This window comes from Exophiala oligosperma (assembly GCF_000835515.1).
Source record: "Exophiala oligosperma strain CBS 72588 unplaced genomic scaffold supercont1.11, whole genome shotgun sequence".
Taxonomy (NCBI): domain Eukaryota; kingdom Fungi; phylum Ascomycota; class Eurotiomycetes; order Chaetothyriales; family Herpotrichiellaceae; genus Exophiala; species Exophiala oligosperma.
Genome location: NW_015622828.1, coordinates 348,639 through 367,642, shown reverse-complemented (window position 1 = coordinate 367,642; position 19,004 = coordinate 348,639). Strand labels below are relative to the sequence as shown.

At 46.1% G+C, this 19,004-nt stretch overlaps 5 protein-coding genes across 5 annotated transcripts; 2 read left to right on the top strand and 3 right to left on the bottom strand.

The window, feature by feature from the left end:
- Positions 1-641: 641 nt before the first annotated feature.
- PV06_09843 (uncharacterized protein) lies at positions 642-2,630 on the bottom strand. Its single transcript, XM_016411320.1, has 2 exons — positions 2,367-2,630; positions 642-2,288 (listed from the first exon to the last, which is right to left on the bottom strand). Exons 1-2 carry the CDS (start codon positions 2,615-2,617, stop codon positions 986-988), a joined length of 1,554 nt encoding a protein of 517 aa, XP_016258074.1. The 5' UTR covers positions 2,618-2,630; the 3' UTR covers positions 642-985.
- Positions 2,631-4,425: 1,795 nt separating this feature from the next.
- Positions 4,426-6,679, top strand: PV06_09842 (uncharacterized protein). Its single transcript, XM_016411319.1, has 3 exons — positions 4,426-5,082; positions 5,137-5,293; positions 5,344-6,679. The coding sequence occupies exons 1-3, from the start codon at positions 4,890-4,892 to the stop codon at positions 6,419-6,421; spliced, it is 1,428 nt and encodes a 475-aa protein (XP_016258073.1). The 5' UTR covers positions 4,426-4,889; the 3' UTR covers positions 6,422-6,679.
- A 434-nt stretch (positions 6,680-7,113) lies between these two features.
- Positions 7,114-8,633, top strand: PV06_09841 (uncharacterized protein). Its single transcript, XM_016411318.1, has 2 exons — positions 7,114-7,859; positions 7,967-8,633. Exons 1-2 carry the CDS (start codon positions 7,614-7,616, stop codon positions 8,150-8,152), a joined length of 432 nt encoding a protein of 143 aa, XP_016258072.1. The 5' UTR covers positions 7,114-7,613; the 3' UTR covers positions 8,153-8,633.
- Positions 8,534-10,971, bottom strand: PV06_09840 (uncharacterized protein). Its single transcript, XM_016411317.1, has 6 exons — positions 10,482-10,971; positions 10,279-10,421; positions 10,055-10,227; positions 9,550-9,987; positions 9,018-9,496; positions 8,534-8,947 (listed from the first exon to the last, which is right to left on the bottom strand). The coding sequence occupies exons 1-6, from the start codon at positions 10,734-10,736 to the stop codon at positions 8,870-8,872; spliced, it is 1,566 nt and encodes a 521-aa protein (XP_016258071.1). The 5' UTR covers positions 10,737-10,971; the 3' UTR covers positions 8,534-8,869.
- A 4,566-nt stretch (positions 10,972-15,537) lies between these two features.
- On the bottom strand, positions 15,538-18,988 carry PV06_09839 (uncharacterized protein). The gene has a single exon (XM_016411316.1). The coding sequence runs from the start codon at positions 18,914-18,916 to the stop codon at positions 15,779-15,781; it is 3,138 nt and encodes a 1,045-aa protein (XP_016258070.1). The 5' UTR covers positions 18,917-18,988; the 3' UTR covers positions 15,538-15,778.
- Between the last annotated feature and the right edge of the window lie 16 nt (positions 18,989-19,004).

The following is a 19,004-nucleotide window of genomic DNA, read 5'->3' as shown; positions in this document are numbered from 1 at the left end:
TGCATCGTCCCTGAAACATGACAATCGGAGCGGTGGACTTGTGCGACCCGAATTGTTCACCATCATGATTGCAACTGTATGACGACAAAAGACTCCCAAATGTTGCCATTTTCCCACTTGTACGGACACTAGTATTATTATTTTGCCCTCCTAGGCACACAGTACAAAAAAAATCCCCTAGGCGGATGCGGGGGGTTGATCACAAAGGCGGGGGGGAGAGTTGTGTCTACTGTAGGTAGCTCATACTGTAGCCCATAGAGGCAAGTGTAGACCCTGTGCGAGGCGACTAATGGGTACCGGCCGTGTTGGTCAAGCAGCTCTTCTACGCACTAGGATACCTGTAGACCACAAGTCCTCAAATCTCGTTGTCAGTGGCGCCTCACATGCTGTCAGTGATAATGCTGATGGCAGTGGTTTGAGAAGAGCAGGTCTGCGCAGTACTAGACTATACCACCAACAAGGACATGGCCTGGGGACCCTGCGAGTCGGTAGGGCACAGGCACCGTCCAGCATCATACAGTAGGCCCCTAACAAAAATCCTTGCATAGGCACTTCCGCGGCCCCGTAAGCACGTTCGTCGGGCAGTGCCATAGGCGCGTGATAGAGGCTCTTCCGACCATTGGCTTTTGCTTAGCCTGGAGCCTGCTAGATAGGTAAGGTACTGATACTCGTACAGTACTGGTACATACCCGTAACAGTAGGCGGCCCGGGGAGTCGATCGCCCCTGCTCCACCCACCTCTCTTCGACTACTCGTATCGACACCACGAGGCACCCATCACTTGTTGTTTGGAACAGTACAGGATCGCTTAGACGGACCTTGGCGTGACAAGCCCTCCGATGGGCGCATCAGACCGAGTGAATGTGAACACGTATCTAGTATGCTGAAGTCGTGTAACCATGTGCTTAAATGTTTGGTCTTCTGTTTCAGTGTGAACCATTGTTGGAGGTTGGCAAGCTCCATGTCATCACCGGGCCATCCGAATACTAAGTAACTTCTACTCCAGCAGCCTTCCACACATCTGGCCGCTGACCTGCATGTAGTCTCGCCGTAGGGAGTTCTTCGTGATGGAGATGTCCGCCTGCTTGACGCAGCAACATCACATGAGGCACCAATCCGGCATTGGCTGCCAGGAATAATGGTGTGCGGCTTGTGTTGTTTCGAATATGCACAGATGCACCTAGTCCCAGCAAATATCGCAAGATTGCCAGGCTAGGTCCGGTAGCAGCCAGGTGAAGAGGCGTATTTCCAGAATAATCTGCACGATTCATAAGTTGCCCATCATTCCGAAGCACATCCTTTACCTTGTCGATGTCTCCACTGGCGATGGCATAGGCGATGGCTGTAAGCTGAGTTACTGGAGAGGACAACTCGCCTGTTGGATGGCTGAAGATGGTGCGAGAATTCTCGGTCAGCTCACCGCGAATCGAGACGGCCATGTCTTTGGCGACTGATTCGGGTGTTGCGCCTGGTAATGCCAGCAGGTATGACAATTTCGTCAACGCAGCTTCACTGGTCATGTCCCCTCCTGCCACCACCCCCGCTCGTCCCAGCACCATGCCAGGTGCATATAAGGGATTCACACTGCCAGTTAGGCACTGAGTGATGTTCACAATGACAACGCCCCTCTGAACAGCTTCCGCAATGACCTTGAAGAGCTTGTTATCGTGTCCACTAGGAGCGTTGCCAGCGCCGAAAGTCTCGAGGACGAGGCCACGGAGATTTTCTGTCCGCAGGACTGCGTCTACCATTTTGGCTGTGATCCCTGGGAATATGCGCAAGCAGGCGACGTGATGAATTTCAAGGTCAGTCTGGATGCTGAATGCTTGGAGTGAGGTCGGTCTCGTCACCATGTTCCACGCCACACTGGTATCGACAGCTGTGATCCTGGCCAATGGGGGGAGATTTGGTGAGGCAAAAGCGTCAAATGCGCTTGCCGATATCTTTGTCGTACGATTGCCGCGAAATAAGGTAGAGTTGAAGCATAAGCACACTTCTGGAATCATGAAATGAGCTGCAACATCCAGCGCATCGAGTAAATTGTCCAAGGCGTCGTTCTTACGTTCCACAAAGGGAACCTGGGATCCAGTGAGTATCACAGGCTTGCCCAAATGCTGCAACATGAAGCTAAGAGCCGAGCAAGTATACGCTAAGCTGTCCGTTCCGTGGAGGACAACAAACCCGTCGAACAGCTTATAATTGCGATAGATGGTTTGCGCGATTTGAGACCAACCTCTGCTGTCGATAGAAGAAGAATCAAGGAGTTCTGCGAACTCCAACACCGCATACCTGGTAGTTCAGGTCAGCAGGTCTGTACACATCTTTTTGGCTCTCCCGGGAGAGATACGAGCAGGACAAGGGGCCTACCTGACACGTTTTCCGTAGACGCTCGTTGGCGTTCGCAGACTCTGCGATAATTGTACACCATCGGACCCGTCGTGAAACGCAACCTCGATGGGTTCATGGACGTCCCCGTCATTGAATTCTGGCCGTGGTGCCATGCATCGTTCCAGGAAGTTTCGTGCTGGGATCAGACCGTCTGGAGACTTCTGCATACATATTGTTCCGCCGGTCATGATGACCAAAACCCGAGCTTCGGGTACATGGGCCTGATCCATGATGTTCGTCACTAGCATCTCAGTCAGTTGATGTTTCAGGGGGGACAAATCATGGACGAAGAATACCTCTTTCCACTGTACTAAATACTTCAGAATCCATGAATCACGCCGTTGTTTGTTGCCTAAAGATTCTTCCATGCAATAATGCGAATTGTCTCAGCCGTGGAGATTTTGACTTGCCCGTACCAGTTTTCAACCATAAATCCTACAAACCTAGCAATCAAAGTAGCCACCTCTATGCAAACTTTTTTTGGCTTTTGTAGGCTGCAGGTCGCGGTTTTCCGAGCATGCATCAAGGCGTTCGTCTAGCGTTGCATCCTGCTGCGAGTTTGTTCGTTACGTGCCACGGGAAAACGAACTCCACCAGTACTTTATAAGAGGCGCAAGAATCCTCGGAATCCAATGTCCGTAGATATATATGTATATTATATTTCCTTGCGAAGGGTAACCGGAGCTACTCACCTACAGGAAACCAGAATCCCGTACCTATTCGACAAGCTCTGGATCAAAAACCGAAAATGATGTTCTCGGCAAATCGATGAATCTTGTTTAGGCACAGCACGCATCCCTGTCATGGCCACTGTCAAGCGCCCGACAATTGCGTACCTGGCCACTTGCCAAGGGATGAGCTATTCAGTAAGAAATTCCGTTCTCTTGTTCCAAACACCATTGCTTTTCCTTGATACGCATTTTATTGTATTGCATTGCGCATTGTCTGAGACGCCTCACTGTTGCCAGAATTTGGGGATGCCATCTTCCTGTCATCAACATTTGCAAGGCTAGACCTAGACCTTCAGACTCAACATGTCCTGTTGGTCGGAGATAGATGCACAATGTGGTACGCAGGATCTCTTCTCATTTCTGTCTCTAGTCTTTCACCTTGTTCCTATGGGTGCCACCAGAGATGAGCACGCAAGAAGTTTGATCTTCTTGTGAGAGGGTATCAGAAAGCGCGCGCCAATAGACTCTGTTCTCCGTCTCTAACAGCAGGACTGGACATCTGTCGGAAATTAGTAAACGGCAGGTTGCAGGCATGATGACAAAGAAAGCCCATACCACACGTGCAACAACAAAGGAAGATTTGAAGATCTTCAAACAGGCTTCTTCTTGCGATCTTGGTTGAGGCAGAGCACAGAAGGCCGCCGGCAGGGATTGAGATTTCATCTGGTCGCTCAACCTTGGTTCATCAGCAGCTGCAGACCGTGATCATGGCAGGTTCCATGAATGGAACAGAGTGCAAACGAATGACCACAGTTGTGAGATGGACCAAAGAAATTGGTGCATCTTTGTGCATTGAGTATGGATTCTGATTGTCTGCTTCCACCTCTTGATGTTTCGTCTGGTTCATTAAGACGCTCTTGTTGCTATCTTTCGCAGGTCGATTGATCAATCTCATGCTCCATGCGTCTGCGCTGATTGTCTTGCTTTGCCTCCTCTTATCTACCCTTCTCTCACACGGTGGCGATGCCGGAATTCTGACATGCTCAGTTTTACGTTTGTCCTCCGCGCAGGCTAGCCCTGGATGGTTTTTTGGGTTTCCCCATCGACAGACGTTTTGGTGGTTTGAAGGACAACAGGATCGCGATATCGTCTTGAGTGCTGGCAACTGAAACACCCATATAAATCAAGGGATGCATATTCTCTCTCAGCCATACAACCTGTCACACAAAAAAGGTTGATCTCTGACAAAGGGTTTCCACTCGGGCTTGTTGTGGAAAGGTGCACTCTGGAGAGCAGAGAAGTATATTCCTCAAAACCGGTGAGCAGGCTTTTCGCCGGACTCTAGGCGGTGAGCTGATGACTGACCGGCGGAAAGACGCGAAAGGCTTCTGAAAGCAAAGAGTGAATTGGTGAACAGCCAGCAAGTGAGAAGAAAACAATTGTGCTGGATCAGACTGAGCATCTCGGCTACATCAGTGATACGAGTCGCGACTCCCAGTTTCGCGGTGAATTGGCGCAGCTTCTCCAGCAAAAACTCACCAACGACATTCACGAGTATTCTTCAGCTTCATTCATTTGTATCCGACCAGCCTCACCTACGTCGCATCTTTTGCTGCCTACCAACTCAGTCCGCTCCTTTCTATTCCCATACAGCAATCTACTACTACGTCCATTCTTCGCCGACCTCCAACTTTCTTTCTCTTCCTTCCATCCTTCCAACCCTTCAACCTTTTCAAATCCATCATCAAAACACCTCAAATTCTCTGTCGCCGGTCGATTACAACAGTACAGCAAGCACAGAAGCCTACAGTATACTAGGTCGCGTGCAAACATGCAATCTTCAGGCAAATTCAAGACTCTCGCGGAGACAGTCATGACTTTCGTCGCGATCCTCTTCTTTGTCCTTCCTACTCACGCCTTCTTCCGTCACCTATGCTTCGGCGAGTTGGCAAATGGTCGCATTGATCCGATCATGTCACCAGGCCACCCATCCCAACATCTTCACGTTACCTTCGGCGCGTCCAGTAAGTTGGAAAATGAATGAGAGAAATGGCGACCATTCTGACATTTGAACACAGACCTTGGCCTCGACAGTACCATTGAGGAGCTCATGGCATCGAACTGCACTAGTTGCTCAATCACCCAGGATCATTCTGCATACTGGGCTCCCCGCATGTACTTTCAGCACTCCAATGGTACTTTTGAGATGGTTCCTACTTCTGGCGGAATGACTGTGTAAGCTTCTCAAATTTGACGAGTCCATCTCCTCTCCTGACAATTAGCAGCTATTACTTCACTGAAGGCCCCGGTGCAGGCTTTGGCGCCGAAGTCACTGCATTCCCCCAGAACTTTCGCATGATTGCTGGCATGTCCTCGAAGCGGACCTTTGTCGGACCAAATCCAGATACTCCCATGGCACTATGGACTGATGCGGATCGCACTCAACCATCATTGATGGAAAAAGCTCTCGGCTTCAATTGCCTACACTATGATCACCCTCCAAACGAAGGCGCATTGGAAGTCCATTACTTACGCAACAAGACTTACCTTGATGAGTTCTGTGACGACGGTCTTCGTGCTGAAGTGATGTTCCCCTCCTGCTGGAATGGCAAAGATTTGGACAGTGAGAATCACACTACACATGTCGCATATCCCAATGAAGTCAAATATGGTGCATGCCCGGATGACTACCCTGTTCGTCTTCCTGTCCTTTTCTATGAGACAATCTACCAGACCAACCTCTTCACAAGTGTCGATGGACAGTTCGTCTTTTCCAATGGCGACCCTACGGGACTTGGTTACCATGGAGATTTCATTTGCGGATGGGACAGTGGTCTTCTACAAGAGGCAATTGATGATAGCGCTTGCACCAGCTCCAACAGCACCGGCCTTCAAGAAGATTGTCCTCTCTTCAACATACAAAGCCAGGCTAATGCTACACAATGCAAGCTTGAGATGCCAGAAGCACTGCAACATGAGCGTATCAACTACGTCCAAGAACTACCTGGCAACATGAACATCACTGGATCAGATTCTATTGAGATTCCCGTCTTTGCACCGTCTGCATCACCCTTGGCCAACACCACTGTCTCTGCAACCCCTGCCGGACCATCGCCAGGACCGATCGCATCTGCCACAGAATCTGCAGACAGTGTCATTACTTCAATTGCCAGTTCAATCACGGAGGCTCAAACAACAATCACTACAACTTACATGAGCAATGGAGTTGCTGTCCACATGGTGATGGTCGAAGAGATTGTCACTGTTACCGTGACCGAGCCAGCCACTCCTACGGGACGGTATGGCAGACGCCAACATGTGCACAAGCATGTGCACATGAACAATCAACACGGCATGCACTGAAGGAGCAATGGGACATGCGGGTATAGCAACCGAGGGTGGACACCTTGGCTATCAGACGACATCGACACGACATGTCTTGGAAATCAAACCTGCATATCTATTGAATTCTCGCATAGTGCCAGGAGCACCGTGAATGAGCACGGAGGATGTGTTTTTTTCTTTTTTGCGTGTTTTATCAAATGAGCTAGATAGGGAGTGATGATTGATTGACTTGGGAATGATGAACTATTGACGAGCTACATGATAACAACTGCTGTGATTCCGGATGTTGCCTTGTTGACTACCTATTTCAAGTAGATAGTCTTCAAACAACAATAAGCCATTTCCAGTGCAGGTGCCGTTCTTGGGTGTAGGCATGAGGTTTTGGTTACCGTCTGGTATAGCCGGGCATGTTACCACTCCATGACCTCTTTAACCCCAACAATTTCTGGTGCTAACATTGGGGTGGGCGTGGAGCTACAGGTCAAGTTGGAAGAGATGAAAAAACTGACTCGAGAGGAGGTCGTGAGCAGTAGAAAGGCGTTCCAGTCAGAGGCTGGCAGTTGGGTGTCATGGCCAGCGGGGGTGTTTTGCCATTGATGGGTCCAAATACGGTACCGTATCTATGAAGGTACGGCACGTCATAGGGAAAAGAATAAGAAATACCTCAAAGGTGTCGGATTGCCGCGTATGTCATGCATTTTTGTGACCCTCCGGCGTTTCCGACAATCCCAAAGCATTTAAATTGACGACACGTTGGTCCGACGAGTCTTACGGTTGCAAAGATCGCCTTTTATTTTATTTTTGCCGGATATTTGGTATTATTTTGTCGTCTACTCCTTGAAAAGAAGAGACAAACTTTTGTACAAACCCCGTCTTGGGTTTAGCGTTTCGCCGCTCGAGCTATTCGTATCCCGTCGGTGCGGCCGGGGCTTTTATCACGACCTAACGAGTCGACGACAATTTGTTGCGGTACTCGTACAATCTTCTTCTTCTTTCTTCATCTCGTCTCAGTTTCCCCTCCTGGGGATCGAGTCGACCAAGAACGAAAAGGCGTGGACTTTCTCTCCAAACCGGGGCAGGGAGATTTCGGGGGTGCTGGAAACAAAAGTCGATTGACAAAACCTATCCGAACGAACGAACGACGACGACGACGACGACGACAGTATCACCGGACCACACCATTTTTTCGGTCCATAATTGACAAAATTCAATGTCTTCATCATCGACCGGAAAGAGGGACGCGGCTTCCATCATCGCCTCTGCGTCCCGACCTACCAGACACTCATCGACGACCAAGTCGTACCGAAACGACGACCGACGAGGCCTGTGGTGTGAAACCCAATGGACGAACCTGAGTCAACAGGCCAAAACTTTGGGTCTACCTGTCCTACCTTATTTCGACCCAGAGACCATGCTGTTGAGTAAGGAAATCAATCACAAATTGTGGATTCAGTTGGTATGCCTTTATTTCCCTCCGTCCGTCGTCTGTAACCTACCTACCTACCTACCTATCTACTCAGTTGGCAGGTTGGTGAATTCATTCTAACGGATTGTATCAAACAGGAAAGGTTGTGGGATTATTTGGGCCCAGAAAAGGCTCCTTACGCTTCACCCATCATGATCGAAGGTGGAGAGGTCAAGTGGCATTCTTTCCTACCCGGTGACAAGGGTGACGAGGTCGAGGTGTATTCGAACATTGTGGACAAGTTCATGAGTGGCGCTCCCAGGCCTGGACATTATGATGATTGAGACGTGAGACGCAAGATTTGAAATTACGCAATGTGTTGCAAGTCTTCGCTTCTCAATGGATCCCTTCCAGAGTGGGTTGACGTTGCGAAGCAGAGAGATTGTGTGATCAGAATTCAAAAGGAACAAAGTGACGAGCGAAGATAGGAATTTGTCTATTACTTTGTACCAATCGATATTTCCAAAAAAACAAACCCCCCAAAGGAATCAATCGAACTGCTCAAATCGTTGTTTGTCACAAGAGTGTGATTGAGTGAGTGGTTGGTTGGTTGGAGGTTGGGCCAAAGAGAATCTGTATATTTTCGCATCAGCGTTCGTCAGAAGAGAATTCATCTTGACTTCACATGCAGTGCAAATGCAGATATCCATCAAACAACAAATGGTCACAAGTTTAAAATGTCGGTGAGAGACATATCGTGTCTCCCAAAAGCTGACATTCAAATTCAAATTTCTATATTTCTTGTTACTCAGGCCCAGCCATCCTTTTTTTCATGTCGTATACGTTTTCCACGGAATATTCTTGCTTCGACAACTCCCGTACGTGCACCATTAAATCGGATCATTCCCCGAAACCTCTGCAGCATCCAGATTCGTTCGATTGATTTAACTCCGTACCATTTGTCCTCCAAGATTCCATCCAGAACCAAAGGATCAACATCGAAAAGCCGGGGATGCGGTCTGGGTGATGGGTGCGTAATTTGCCGGGTGCATACTGCCATCTCAACCGTTGTTGGCGCATGTAAAGACACCTTTGACATTTCCTGCCTCGTAATCGAGGATGATGCTCTCAACAGAGGTCTGGGTAATCGTCAAGTCAGCATCGCCGTATCGGACACAGGAATTGTTGTCGAAAAGAGGCAAGACTTACATAGGTTCCAGCACCGAGGAAATAAAATCCCACAATGATGATGAAGACGTTCATCAAGAAACCAACCCATCCACGGATACCTCGCTTCCTGTAGAAACCAGGCCCGAGGTCGGCGTAGCGCATACGGATGTACGCGACGCCCCAGAAAATCCAACCGAAGAAGCTGTCGAACAGACTGCTCATCAGGGACAAAAGGTCGGCGAAGAAGGGAATGACTTCGGCGATGATGAAGGCGAGAATCCACGTGAGGGCGAGGATGCCGGCCCAAGAGGCCCAGCCCACAAGAGTATGCGAGGACTTGTGACGAGTGCCTTCGAACAAGCGGAAAAAGACAAATCGGGCCGAGACCGAGGCGTAGAGAACACCAAGGAAGACCAAGGTCGGAATCATGAAGGAGAAGCTGACTTTTTTGTAGATGTCGTTTCCGAGGGAGTAAAAGGCCGGAGCAGTGTTGTATTGGGTGCCGGTATAGCCGTACACTTTTAGAGCTGTCAGATACTTGCAAGCCTCGAACACAGGACGGGTCACTTACCAATACCACCGACCAAGCTGAAGACGATGACCTCGCAGATGGTGACGACCCAGATGGCCTTTCGGAAATCGTAGGGGTTCTTCATCTCCGCGATAAAGCTAGGCAGGGTGATTTGGCCGATGAAAGTGTAACTGATGTTCAAGAAGGCGTTCATTCCAGACACAAAGGTGGTGCCGGCGAGAGGCACCGCGAGGACCAAAGGCTCACCACCGATCTTCTGTCCGCTCGCGTTGATGTGGTTGGGGTCTGGGTTGTAACCGGCGGTGCCATGTTTGCCCTCTGCGCCAGCAAAGGCCGCGGCAAGAATGACACTGATGAAGGTGAAGAATGCCGACGCGGCACCGAGTTTGGACAGTGCGCTAAACGTCCGCGGCATCGAGCAAAGCCAGGACACGACGGCACCGATGGCGGCAAAACCGACCGTGCAGATGCTGTGGCCTAAGATTGATACATCACAAATCAGCGACCGAAAATTGCGGAATGGTATGAGGGGCCGAATACATACCGCTCATGGTGTTCAAGTATCGCGAAATGGTCAAAACGTGCAACCCCTGAATGAAGGTGTTGTTCAGCAGGAACATGACCGCCGTGAAGTACCAGGCCCATTTGGAGCCCCAGAAGAGCATCTGCCCGATATCACAAACATCTCGGGTTTCGGGGTGACGAAGACAGAATTCCCTACATTGCATCAACAGCGGTCCAAGGGAAGAGGCGACTGACAGAGCTTACCAAACAACGAGCGAAGTGTAGAGAACGAACGCGGCTTGCACGACCGTCAAAATCAGACCCGGGACAAGACCGAGGATCGAGTATGAGTATGGGAAAGACATGATCGCCAAGCAGATATACTCTGAGAAGAGTAGAGCAGCAGTCTGCGAGAAGATATCAGTATGATCTGTGGTCGCATCGAATTCGACAAGAACAAGATTCACCTTTTGCCATGAACAAGTTCGGTACTTGATCGCGTCGTTGGCCTCCATCTCCACGAGCTTGCCGTACTCGTCTTTGACGCCGTTCTCCTCTGTGACCGGCACGATGGAGCTGTTCCTTGGAGGAGGTCCAATCCTACTCATCTTGCGACCTTGGACGGTTGTGGTTGAACCTCGGCGTTCCAAGTCAACATTGTCTCCGGGCTTGAAAGAGTCCGCGGCGCCGAAAGGCTGGTCTTTGTCGGCAAAGGTGGCCATGATGAAGTTGGATATTTGAGAGAGATTGTCGTGTATCTCTTTACTGGACTGGATTTTGCGCGACAGGAATGATGGTTCAACGCCACTTGATTGCACGGATTTGCCGTACGAAACAAGTATAAAACAAAGACTCGTGATCCAAGACGTGAATGGGCAGCATGTGGCTTTTGTAGATAGAGCTCTAACGATCTAGTGTCGACAGGCCCGGTGGCTTTCCTGGGGAAACAGAGCACCTTTTCGAGAAAAGAACGAGAGGAAAAGCAAAACACAACTAGAGAACAAGCGTGGATATTATGCTTTGCAAAATTCCGTAAAAACCTTATTTTTTTGCAAGTTGTATGAAATCTGCACACCGCCATATGGCCTATATCAACAAACTCATCCTGCAGCCGTAATAGCCCTAGATAGCACTGTAATTTACTGCAATATATCGTAACTACATACAAACATGATGTCGAATTGTACAAGGCGCATAATAACTCTATCCCGTCAACTCCAGGAGTCATTAGCCTCTCAATCACTCCGCGAGACCCTTATTACTCGCAACGCTCGCATGAAGCGCAAAAGTGACGGCGATAGCCTTGTAACGAGGGCTAATAGGGTAAGTTCAAAGCGTCGCGCTATGTCTCTAAGCCCTCGTCCCTCTTAAACGGCTAGTCCTGACCTACTAAAGTTATTAGAGTCGCCAGAGTTACCACTAAGACTAAGTATTAAGGAGGACATTATATTATAAGCATAGGAAGTGTTAAATCTTCTTAATGAGGATAATAAAGTCTTATCTATATCTAGTAATACTAAAGAAGATAATAAAGAGAAGGGAGAGACATTAATATAAGTCTCTCTATTAGCGTAACCTAGTTATTAATTAAATACTTTACTATATACTACAGAGAATAACTTAAGCCTAACTAATATAGACTCTATTAAATCAGTATTTAAGATTAATAAACTTTTCTATGATATCGCTATAGAAATCTTTATTAAGAAGATTAAGATCCTTAGTATAGAAGTATTATATTAGGGTTTTAATATTATTAACACACTCCTTAAGTATAAAGGTTAACTTAAGTATTAATATAATGACTATAATTAAAAGACTCATAAATTACGCCCCCCTATCTTTAGGGGTAAGTTCATAATTAAATAAGGTAATAAAAAGCTTTATTCCTTAACTATAAAGACTTAGGAATACTTTAAGAAGGCCTATTAAAAGTGGTGAGAGCTTCATTATACTTAAAAAGATAGCTATAAGAGTAGGACTAAACTTAGTGCGTATTTAGTACTAGTATACTTAATTATTAAGAAGCTAAAATGACGTTAACTAACTAGTTAATATGACTTATTTAGTAAGGACATTTTAATATTATTATTATCTTATAATAATATCTTCTTAAGCTATTATCTTAACTTAACCTAAACACGTCACTATTATAAGGAAAAGACTAGGAATAAAAGGTTAAAGGGTAAGGTAATCTTTATAACATAATAATAGTGAGAAGAAAAATAACTTTAGGCATAAAAAGAGGCTGCCGCCGGAGTAAGCTTCCTTAATATCTTAAAGAGACATTATTATAAGTTAAAGAATTATAAGAATTACTCTTATCTATACGTTAATTATGAAGGATAGTATTTTCCTCTATTCACGCTATTAGTTTAGCGTTAAAGCGATATAATTATAAAGAAGGCTCCTAATATAATAGCTAACTAAGTGCTAGACATAATCATGGTAACCCTTCTCTCAGAACAGAATAGAAATAAGAAACGCTATAATACTATACATTAACCTTCGCCTATTTACTCGCCAAACTATATATATCTGTTTATGCTTAATATTAGAGAAATCCTGTTAATGAGTTACCTAGTATAATCTCCCGCATATATCTATTAATCTCCACCGTTAATAGTCACTACTGCCGCCACTATCACTAGGCCTTAATTAAGCCCTTCATAACGAGAGAGTAATAATAATTAGAATATATAGAAGTACTTTAATTAGCTAGTGACTAAATATTCTATTTATATATCTAAGTTATTAGAGATTAAACTCTTTATTACGGATTATAGATAGGGCTTTTCTAATCTATAAATATATATAGATAAACATTAAAAGGCTATAACTATTCTGGCTAGTTTTATGATTAAAATCTATAATAACCTTAAGGAATTTGCGTGTTTAGCTATAATAAGTGAAGATAGTTTTAATGATAGTATAAATAGATATTTAGTAAGTATTATATCGTTAGGAAATAGTAGTTAATAAGGGCTTATTACATAACTTAGTGTGATATTAAAATTATTTTGCGTGTTACTATCTCACACTATACCTATTATAGTATATAGCTTAGCTAATTATAGTTAGCGTAATTACGTAATAGCTATATTTATATAACCTTAAGAATAAATAAATTAAGGTATATAAACTAGGCTTATTATTATAGAATAAAATGCCTATAGTCCCTTCTTTTTTTATTTATTCTTTACTAGTTATTATGCCTTATTAAATATAGCCGTATTTATAGAAGTAATTATAAGCTATCTTAGCCTTATAGACACTAGTCATTACTAAATAAATAAAGGTATTAAAGCTATTCTTATAATAATAGCCTAGTTCTCTATTCTTTCGCATTCACTTCTTTAACTCATAAAATAATATCTTAATTAGATTAAGCTCTAAAGTATATAGAGATAAGTACTTAAGAATAACGCTCTACTCCTTATATATTCGCTTAACTCTATTAAATTAGTAAATAGTTACATTATTCATAATTAGAATGGAATAATCTCCTAGGAAGGAGTTTATCTTATTAAGCACTCCTTAGAGAAATATTTTAAATCGTTCGGCATTAAAAGAGCCTTAATAGACCTTATAAGTGAGCTATTTATTTATTATTATCGTAGGTAAAATGCTCTAACTAGTAGATTAGTTACCTAGTAGTTATACTTAGTATAAAGTGTTATAAGCTAACTAGCTAAACTTTCTATCCATAGTTCTATTATTTACGGCACTTTTATTAAGTGTTACTAGCTAGTTACTAGTATAATTAGTTATCTATACTATATAGAAAGTGATAAGTTCATTATCTTATTTAGTGTTAACTCTAGTTACCTATTTATACGTGATATTTATAGAGTTAAGTGCCTAGAAGACTATTAATATATAAGCGTTAATACTAAACTTATTACGGAGAAAATCGTAGTACTTATCTAGCTGCGCTATTAGCTAATCTAGCATAAAATTATAAAGTCCTTTCATTATGGCATAATGAATTAACTTTAGATAACCTTTAATAGGTACTATATTATTTATTTCGATATTTTAATAGTGTAGATCCCATTAAACTTTAGAAATATAGGCATTAGAAACCCCTTAAGCCTTTACAATGGCTATATCTTTCACTCCTGCCCAAAGTGTAATTAATATAGCCACTTTTACCGCAGGATCAAACTTCAACTATGACAGCATCATAACCACACCTTTTTATATAGTAAAATTTAGATACTTAGATAGAGAATTTGCTCCGGAGTAAGATTATTATATAATATTTATGAAATTATAGGGTGGTTGTTAAGAAATATGGCGTTATGTTCTCACCGCTTTTATGATTGTTGAATGTTTTGCATGTTGCAAAAAAATAAGGTTTTTACGGAATTTTGCAAAGCACAATATAAGAGACCAGGGCCAGGATTGAGAATTTCCGATTGCCATGCAAGCCAGGTCCCTCGCCTGGGCAGGGGGACTATGTCAAGCGAGATCGCGCGTGTTGTTGTTGGAGTGCGAGTCTGCGAAAAAGTAACATGGACATCCACACCGGGGCCATGACATGGACGGCTTGTGGCTTGCATCTGCTACAGTGTGGAGGCGAGAAGGCATATGTGACGACATGCAGCAGTGAGAGCTGTAACATCGCACCAACCGCACAGACTTGGGGCTGGCAGCTGGCGATCTCGATGGAGCCGGTGTAAGCAAAGGAACGACGGCGAGGGCGGGTCCATCCAAGGCGTCGTGGTCTCGTAGTGGTATAGCGAATAGCAAGGTGCGGGCACACGGCACAGATAGTCTTGCGGATAAGAAGGCCAACAAGCAAATGAAGGACATTCTGGACAAGATAGTGTCACCACCTTTGTATTGGACAGGGCCAGGGCGCCTCGGTCTAGTGAGCCCTCCCCATGCCGCAACCCAATCGTGCTCGCGAGGTGTTGCAAGTGGTTCGAGCCCCGGTCGGAAAGGCAATCGCCCAATACGAGGAGGCCGGAAGAGAATTCGGACCCGGTGTAAAATTTAGACCTCTGGATGGCAACATGGCAGTGGATCAACGACAAGAAGTTGCAGCGGATTCACATTATAAATAAAAGACACAATGACGGATGGTGAAGAGGCCGAAGGACTTTGTTGAGCAAGAATCGAAATTTTTACCACCTTGCTGTGGCGGTTGTGGACTTTTCGCAAGACAAAAAAAGACATGAAGAGCTACGGATATTGTACGTATAGTATGAAGTAGGAGGAGGAGGTTGGTGAGGCTGCCCTCTGGACATCCCACATCTGTGCTTACGTCTGCCCAGCATCGGGCGTGGACTAAAGGCGGCATCAAGCTTGCGCTTAACTGGACACAAGCAAAGTGTCCCCTGTAAATGCCATGCCGCTTGTCCCGTCAGGCTTCCTATCAGGTGTCTTGTCAACGCCCGGGGCAGGGTGGGCAAGGCTTAGTCCTGGTTAGCCCTCTACCCTCCTCCTTCAGCTACAGTCGCGTGTGCCAGACCGTACACAGGAATAAGAAACGACAACGAGGTGTCATCTGGACAGTATGTAAATAAATGGTGCATCTTTCCAACCTAGAGGACTAAACCAAGGCACGATACTGTTATCGTGGACTTGCAGGGACTGTCATTCCATATACGTGTTAGGCTGCAGGTCATGGCCAAGCTTACGGACAAGATGCCCAGGAATTGCTTGGACTGATTCTTCGACGGCTTGGATTTCTTGGATCTCTTGGGCTGTGTCAAGGGTGCGGTTTGGGTAGATGTAGCCTACTACGAACGGAGTATTACACTCCCATGTCCTCATCCTCGTCGTCGTCCAGCATCTTAGCATAATCTGCTGCTGATGCAAACGTCGGCAGGTTTTTGGCCTTCTTAGACTTCTTCGCTCTTGCCTTGTCCTCCTTGCTCCTTTCCTTGCTCCGCTCCTTGCCGCTTGGGAGATCCTCGCCGAATCCTTCAAAGTCGGATGCCCCTTCATCAGCTGATCCATCCTCGTCTTCCCCTGGCATTTGCACGAGGTCGTCATCGTCTTCATCGAAAAGGGCCGGGTCAAGGTCAACTTCTTCATCGTCGTCTTCGTCCTGATCGTCTTCCGATGATGCCATCAATTCCGAGTCGATATCGGACACGTCAAGATCATCATCACTCTCCTCGGCACCCTCGAGCTCTGGCGCGCTCTCCATCATGGCCTTCCATACTTCATCTTCATCTACAGATCCATCGTCCTCGTCACGACTCTTCTTCTGTGCTTTTGGTTTGTTGCTTCCAGCTGAGCCCAGACTAGAGAAGTATTGATGGAAGAAAATGTCTTCTGCCGCAACATCCTCTTGCTTCCTAGTCTTGAATTCTACGCTATTGACAGGCAGCTTCCGTGCTGCGCCCAAAGTGCTTCCAATAAGCACGTTGGAAGTATCGTTTGCCATTGGCTGCATGATCGATGATCCTCGTAAACCGGCAGATGACAACTTCGGGTTGCGATATACAAAACGGTCGAGAAAGTGACTTAGAGTATGCAAATTGAGGTCGGGTTTACCCGGCAGTTTGGTGTGTCGTAGTAGATGCTCAGCACTGACTGACACAGACGGGTGAAAGTGGGCAAGAAACGGGAAAACTTCCCAGAGACAACTGTTGTCTGCGTTGGAATGCTCGGGAGCACGCTTATGCCCATCGTAGAAAGTGCTTTGAGGCTTGTCAGGTAATGTAAGCGCAGGCTGGTCGCCGTCTTCATCCACATCTCGGAAGACTTCTTCATCGTCGTCATGGTCTTCGGGCTGATCAATTAATCCAGCGAGCGAGGGAAAGGTAGCCTCGAGATCCTGAACCAGGAAAAATGCACCGCAAATGAAGGATGGTTCGTGAAGTGATAGAATTTGGACTAATCGCTTCACAAATGCCTTTACCCGCTTAACATTCAGGTCGGCCTTGAGAGAGCGGTGGAGTAGATTCAAATATAGTTGTTGTTTGGAAGAGGCGAGTAATCGAGGATCGAGTAATGACTCGTAGAGGATCCGGTAGAAGCGATCGTTCGATGCTCTGTGTGTTGTAGACAATTGCTGAATAAGCATCATCGCTTGAACGCCTGTGTTGAAGTTGGATGAATGGGTGATCTTGAACAAGGTTTCCATGTGTTCGGTGAAGCTCGTCCCATCAGCGCCCACGTAAGGGTATGCCCGATTGACTCCCGTCAAAATGGCCGATATTAGCTTCTCTCTGAGTTCTTCCGTCTGCGCTTGACCTGAAATCTGAGGCTTCTTCTGTTTCTTCCCACTGCCTCGATGCTGATCGCCCTCTTCCGGCTTGCTACTGGTTTCTGCCTTGGCGGATTTCAGGAGTGCCGCAAACAATCCAAAATAGATGTCGAGGAGTTTCTTGGCCACATCCTCTTCCTTGCTGCTCAACGCCGTTTGATTGAGCGTCACTACAGCATAGTACTTTCCGTGCAAACTCTGTCCTGGACGAAAAATGAAGTCACCTTCAACTGCCGAAATGGCGACTCCCTTCATTGCAGGGTGAGCAATTAGCAATTGCATAAGCAGATAGGATGCCTGTGAGGCAATCTTCTTGATGGGATCTCCCAACTTATTGATGAGTAATCTCAACAGGTTGGATTCCTGCTCCGGCCTCTCTTTTAGGAGTTCGTAAACATAGCTGACTGCTCGACCTTTGGAAAATTCGATCTCATCGTTGCACCAGACCTCAATGATCTTCAGTACCTCAAAATATTGCTCTTTGAGCCAGCTCTCAAAGGCCCAGGTAACAAGAGTTGGCTCGTCGAGGCCGCGAGGCAGTCTGTTGTCTCTCCTCCATGACCTCAGCTGGGCGAACAAGTACGGTAGTGTAGGCTGGGAATGGAATGCGTATAGCTTTCTCGATTCCGGTAACAAAGAACCCTGTGCGAACAAATCTTTCAGAGCTCGAAGGACTTCGACAGCCTGGGATCGACTTCTCTTGCCGGCCAGGCCAATCAATATCTCTAGGGATCGCATGTTGTGAACTGGAGCCTCTTGTACGGCCAGAGTCAGTGCTGAAATTTTGTCTGACAATGTTCCTGATGCAATAACAGTATTGTAGAAAGACTGAGCGGATGACGATTGTTGGGAATTCTTGTATTTCTGATTCTCTTCCTCGAGTAGAGATTTTGCATAGTCGTGAAGCTCGTTAATCGTATCCTGGGACAATGTATACTTGAGCGACTGTTCGTGGTTGACGACTGGCTCAGGTACATTATACCAATCTGGTTTCGGTACGCAAAGATATTGAGGTTGCTTTCCTCTCGCGTTCTTGATTGTCTTCTCACTGCTTGCCGGCGCTACCTCGCTTTCCGCCTGTACTCTCGGTTCGGGTGCCTCGACAGGTTCTTCTTCTTCAACATCTTCTTCAGACACGTCATCAACATGTTGGCCTTGTGCTAATGCAATCTCTTTCAATATGTTCTTGAGGCCCTTTTCCAATCCTTCCGGTTGGACGCTAGAGGTCGAAGTTTTCTGTCGTTTGTCGCCTGCGGTGTCTTCCATCTCCGAGTCGGAGTCGGCACCTTCAAGCAACTGCAGATCTTCGGCAGTGCCTCCAAGCTCTCGAATTTCTTTTAACAAGATCTCGTTGTCATCTTTGGCGCCATCAGTGTTCTGCGAGTTTTTGGGTGCCTCATTAGAAATCAGCACTTTTCCATTGCGATCACGCTTTTTCCCTCGATCAGGTGAAGTGAAATTTGTATTATTCTTTCTTTCCTCATGGCCGGATGATGCGCTTTTCCTTTTAGACCTGTCTTTCCCCTTCTTTTGCTCGCTTGATTGCAGACGAGATTCGATCTTGTTTCTTAAGTGTTCGAAAGCGCCATTCGGGAGTTCGGTGGAGGGTTTCGACATTTTGCCCGTAGGACTCGCCATCACTCCTTCATGTACAACTCTGGACCTATTCGACATTGTTTGCTCTGGTGTGTACTCGACTATCGGCCTTCGTGGCCGCCCGAGTATTATGGCCTTGGTCAAGTCCAGTGTTCGGAGATCCAAA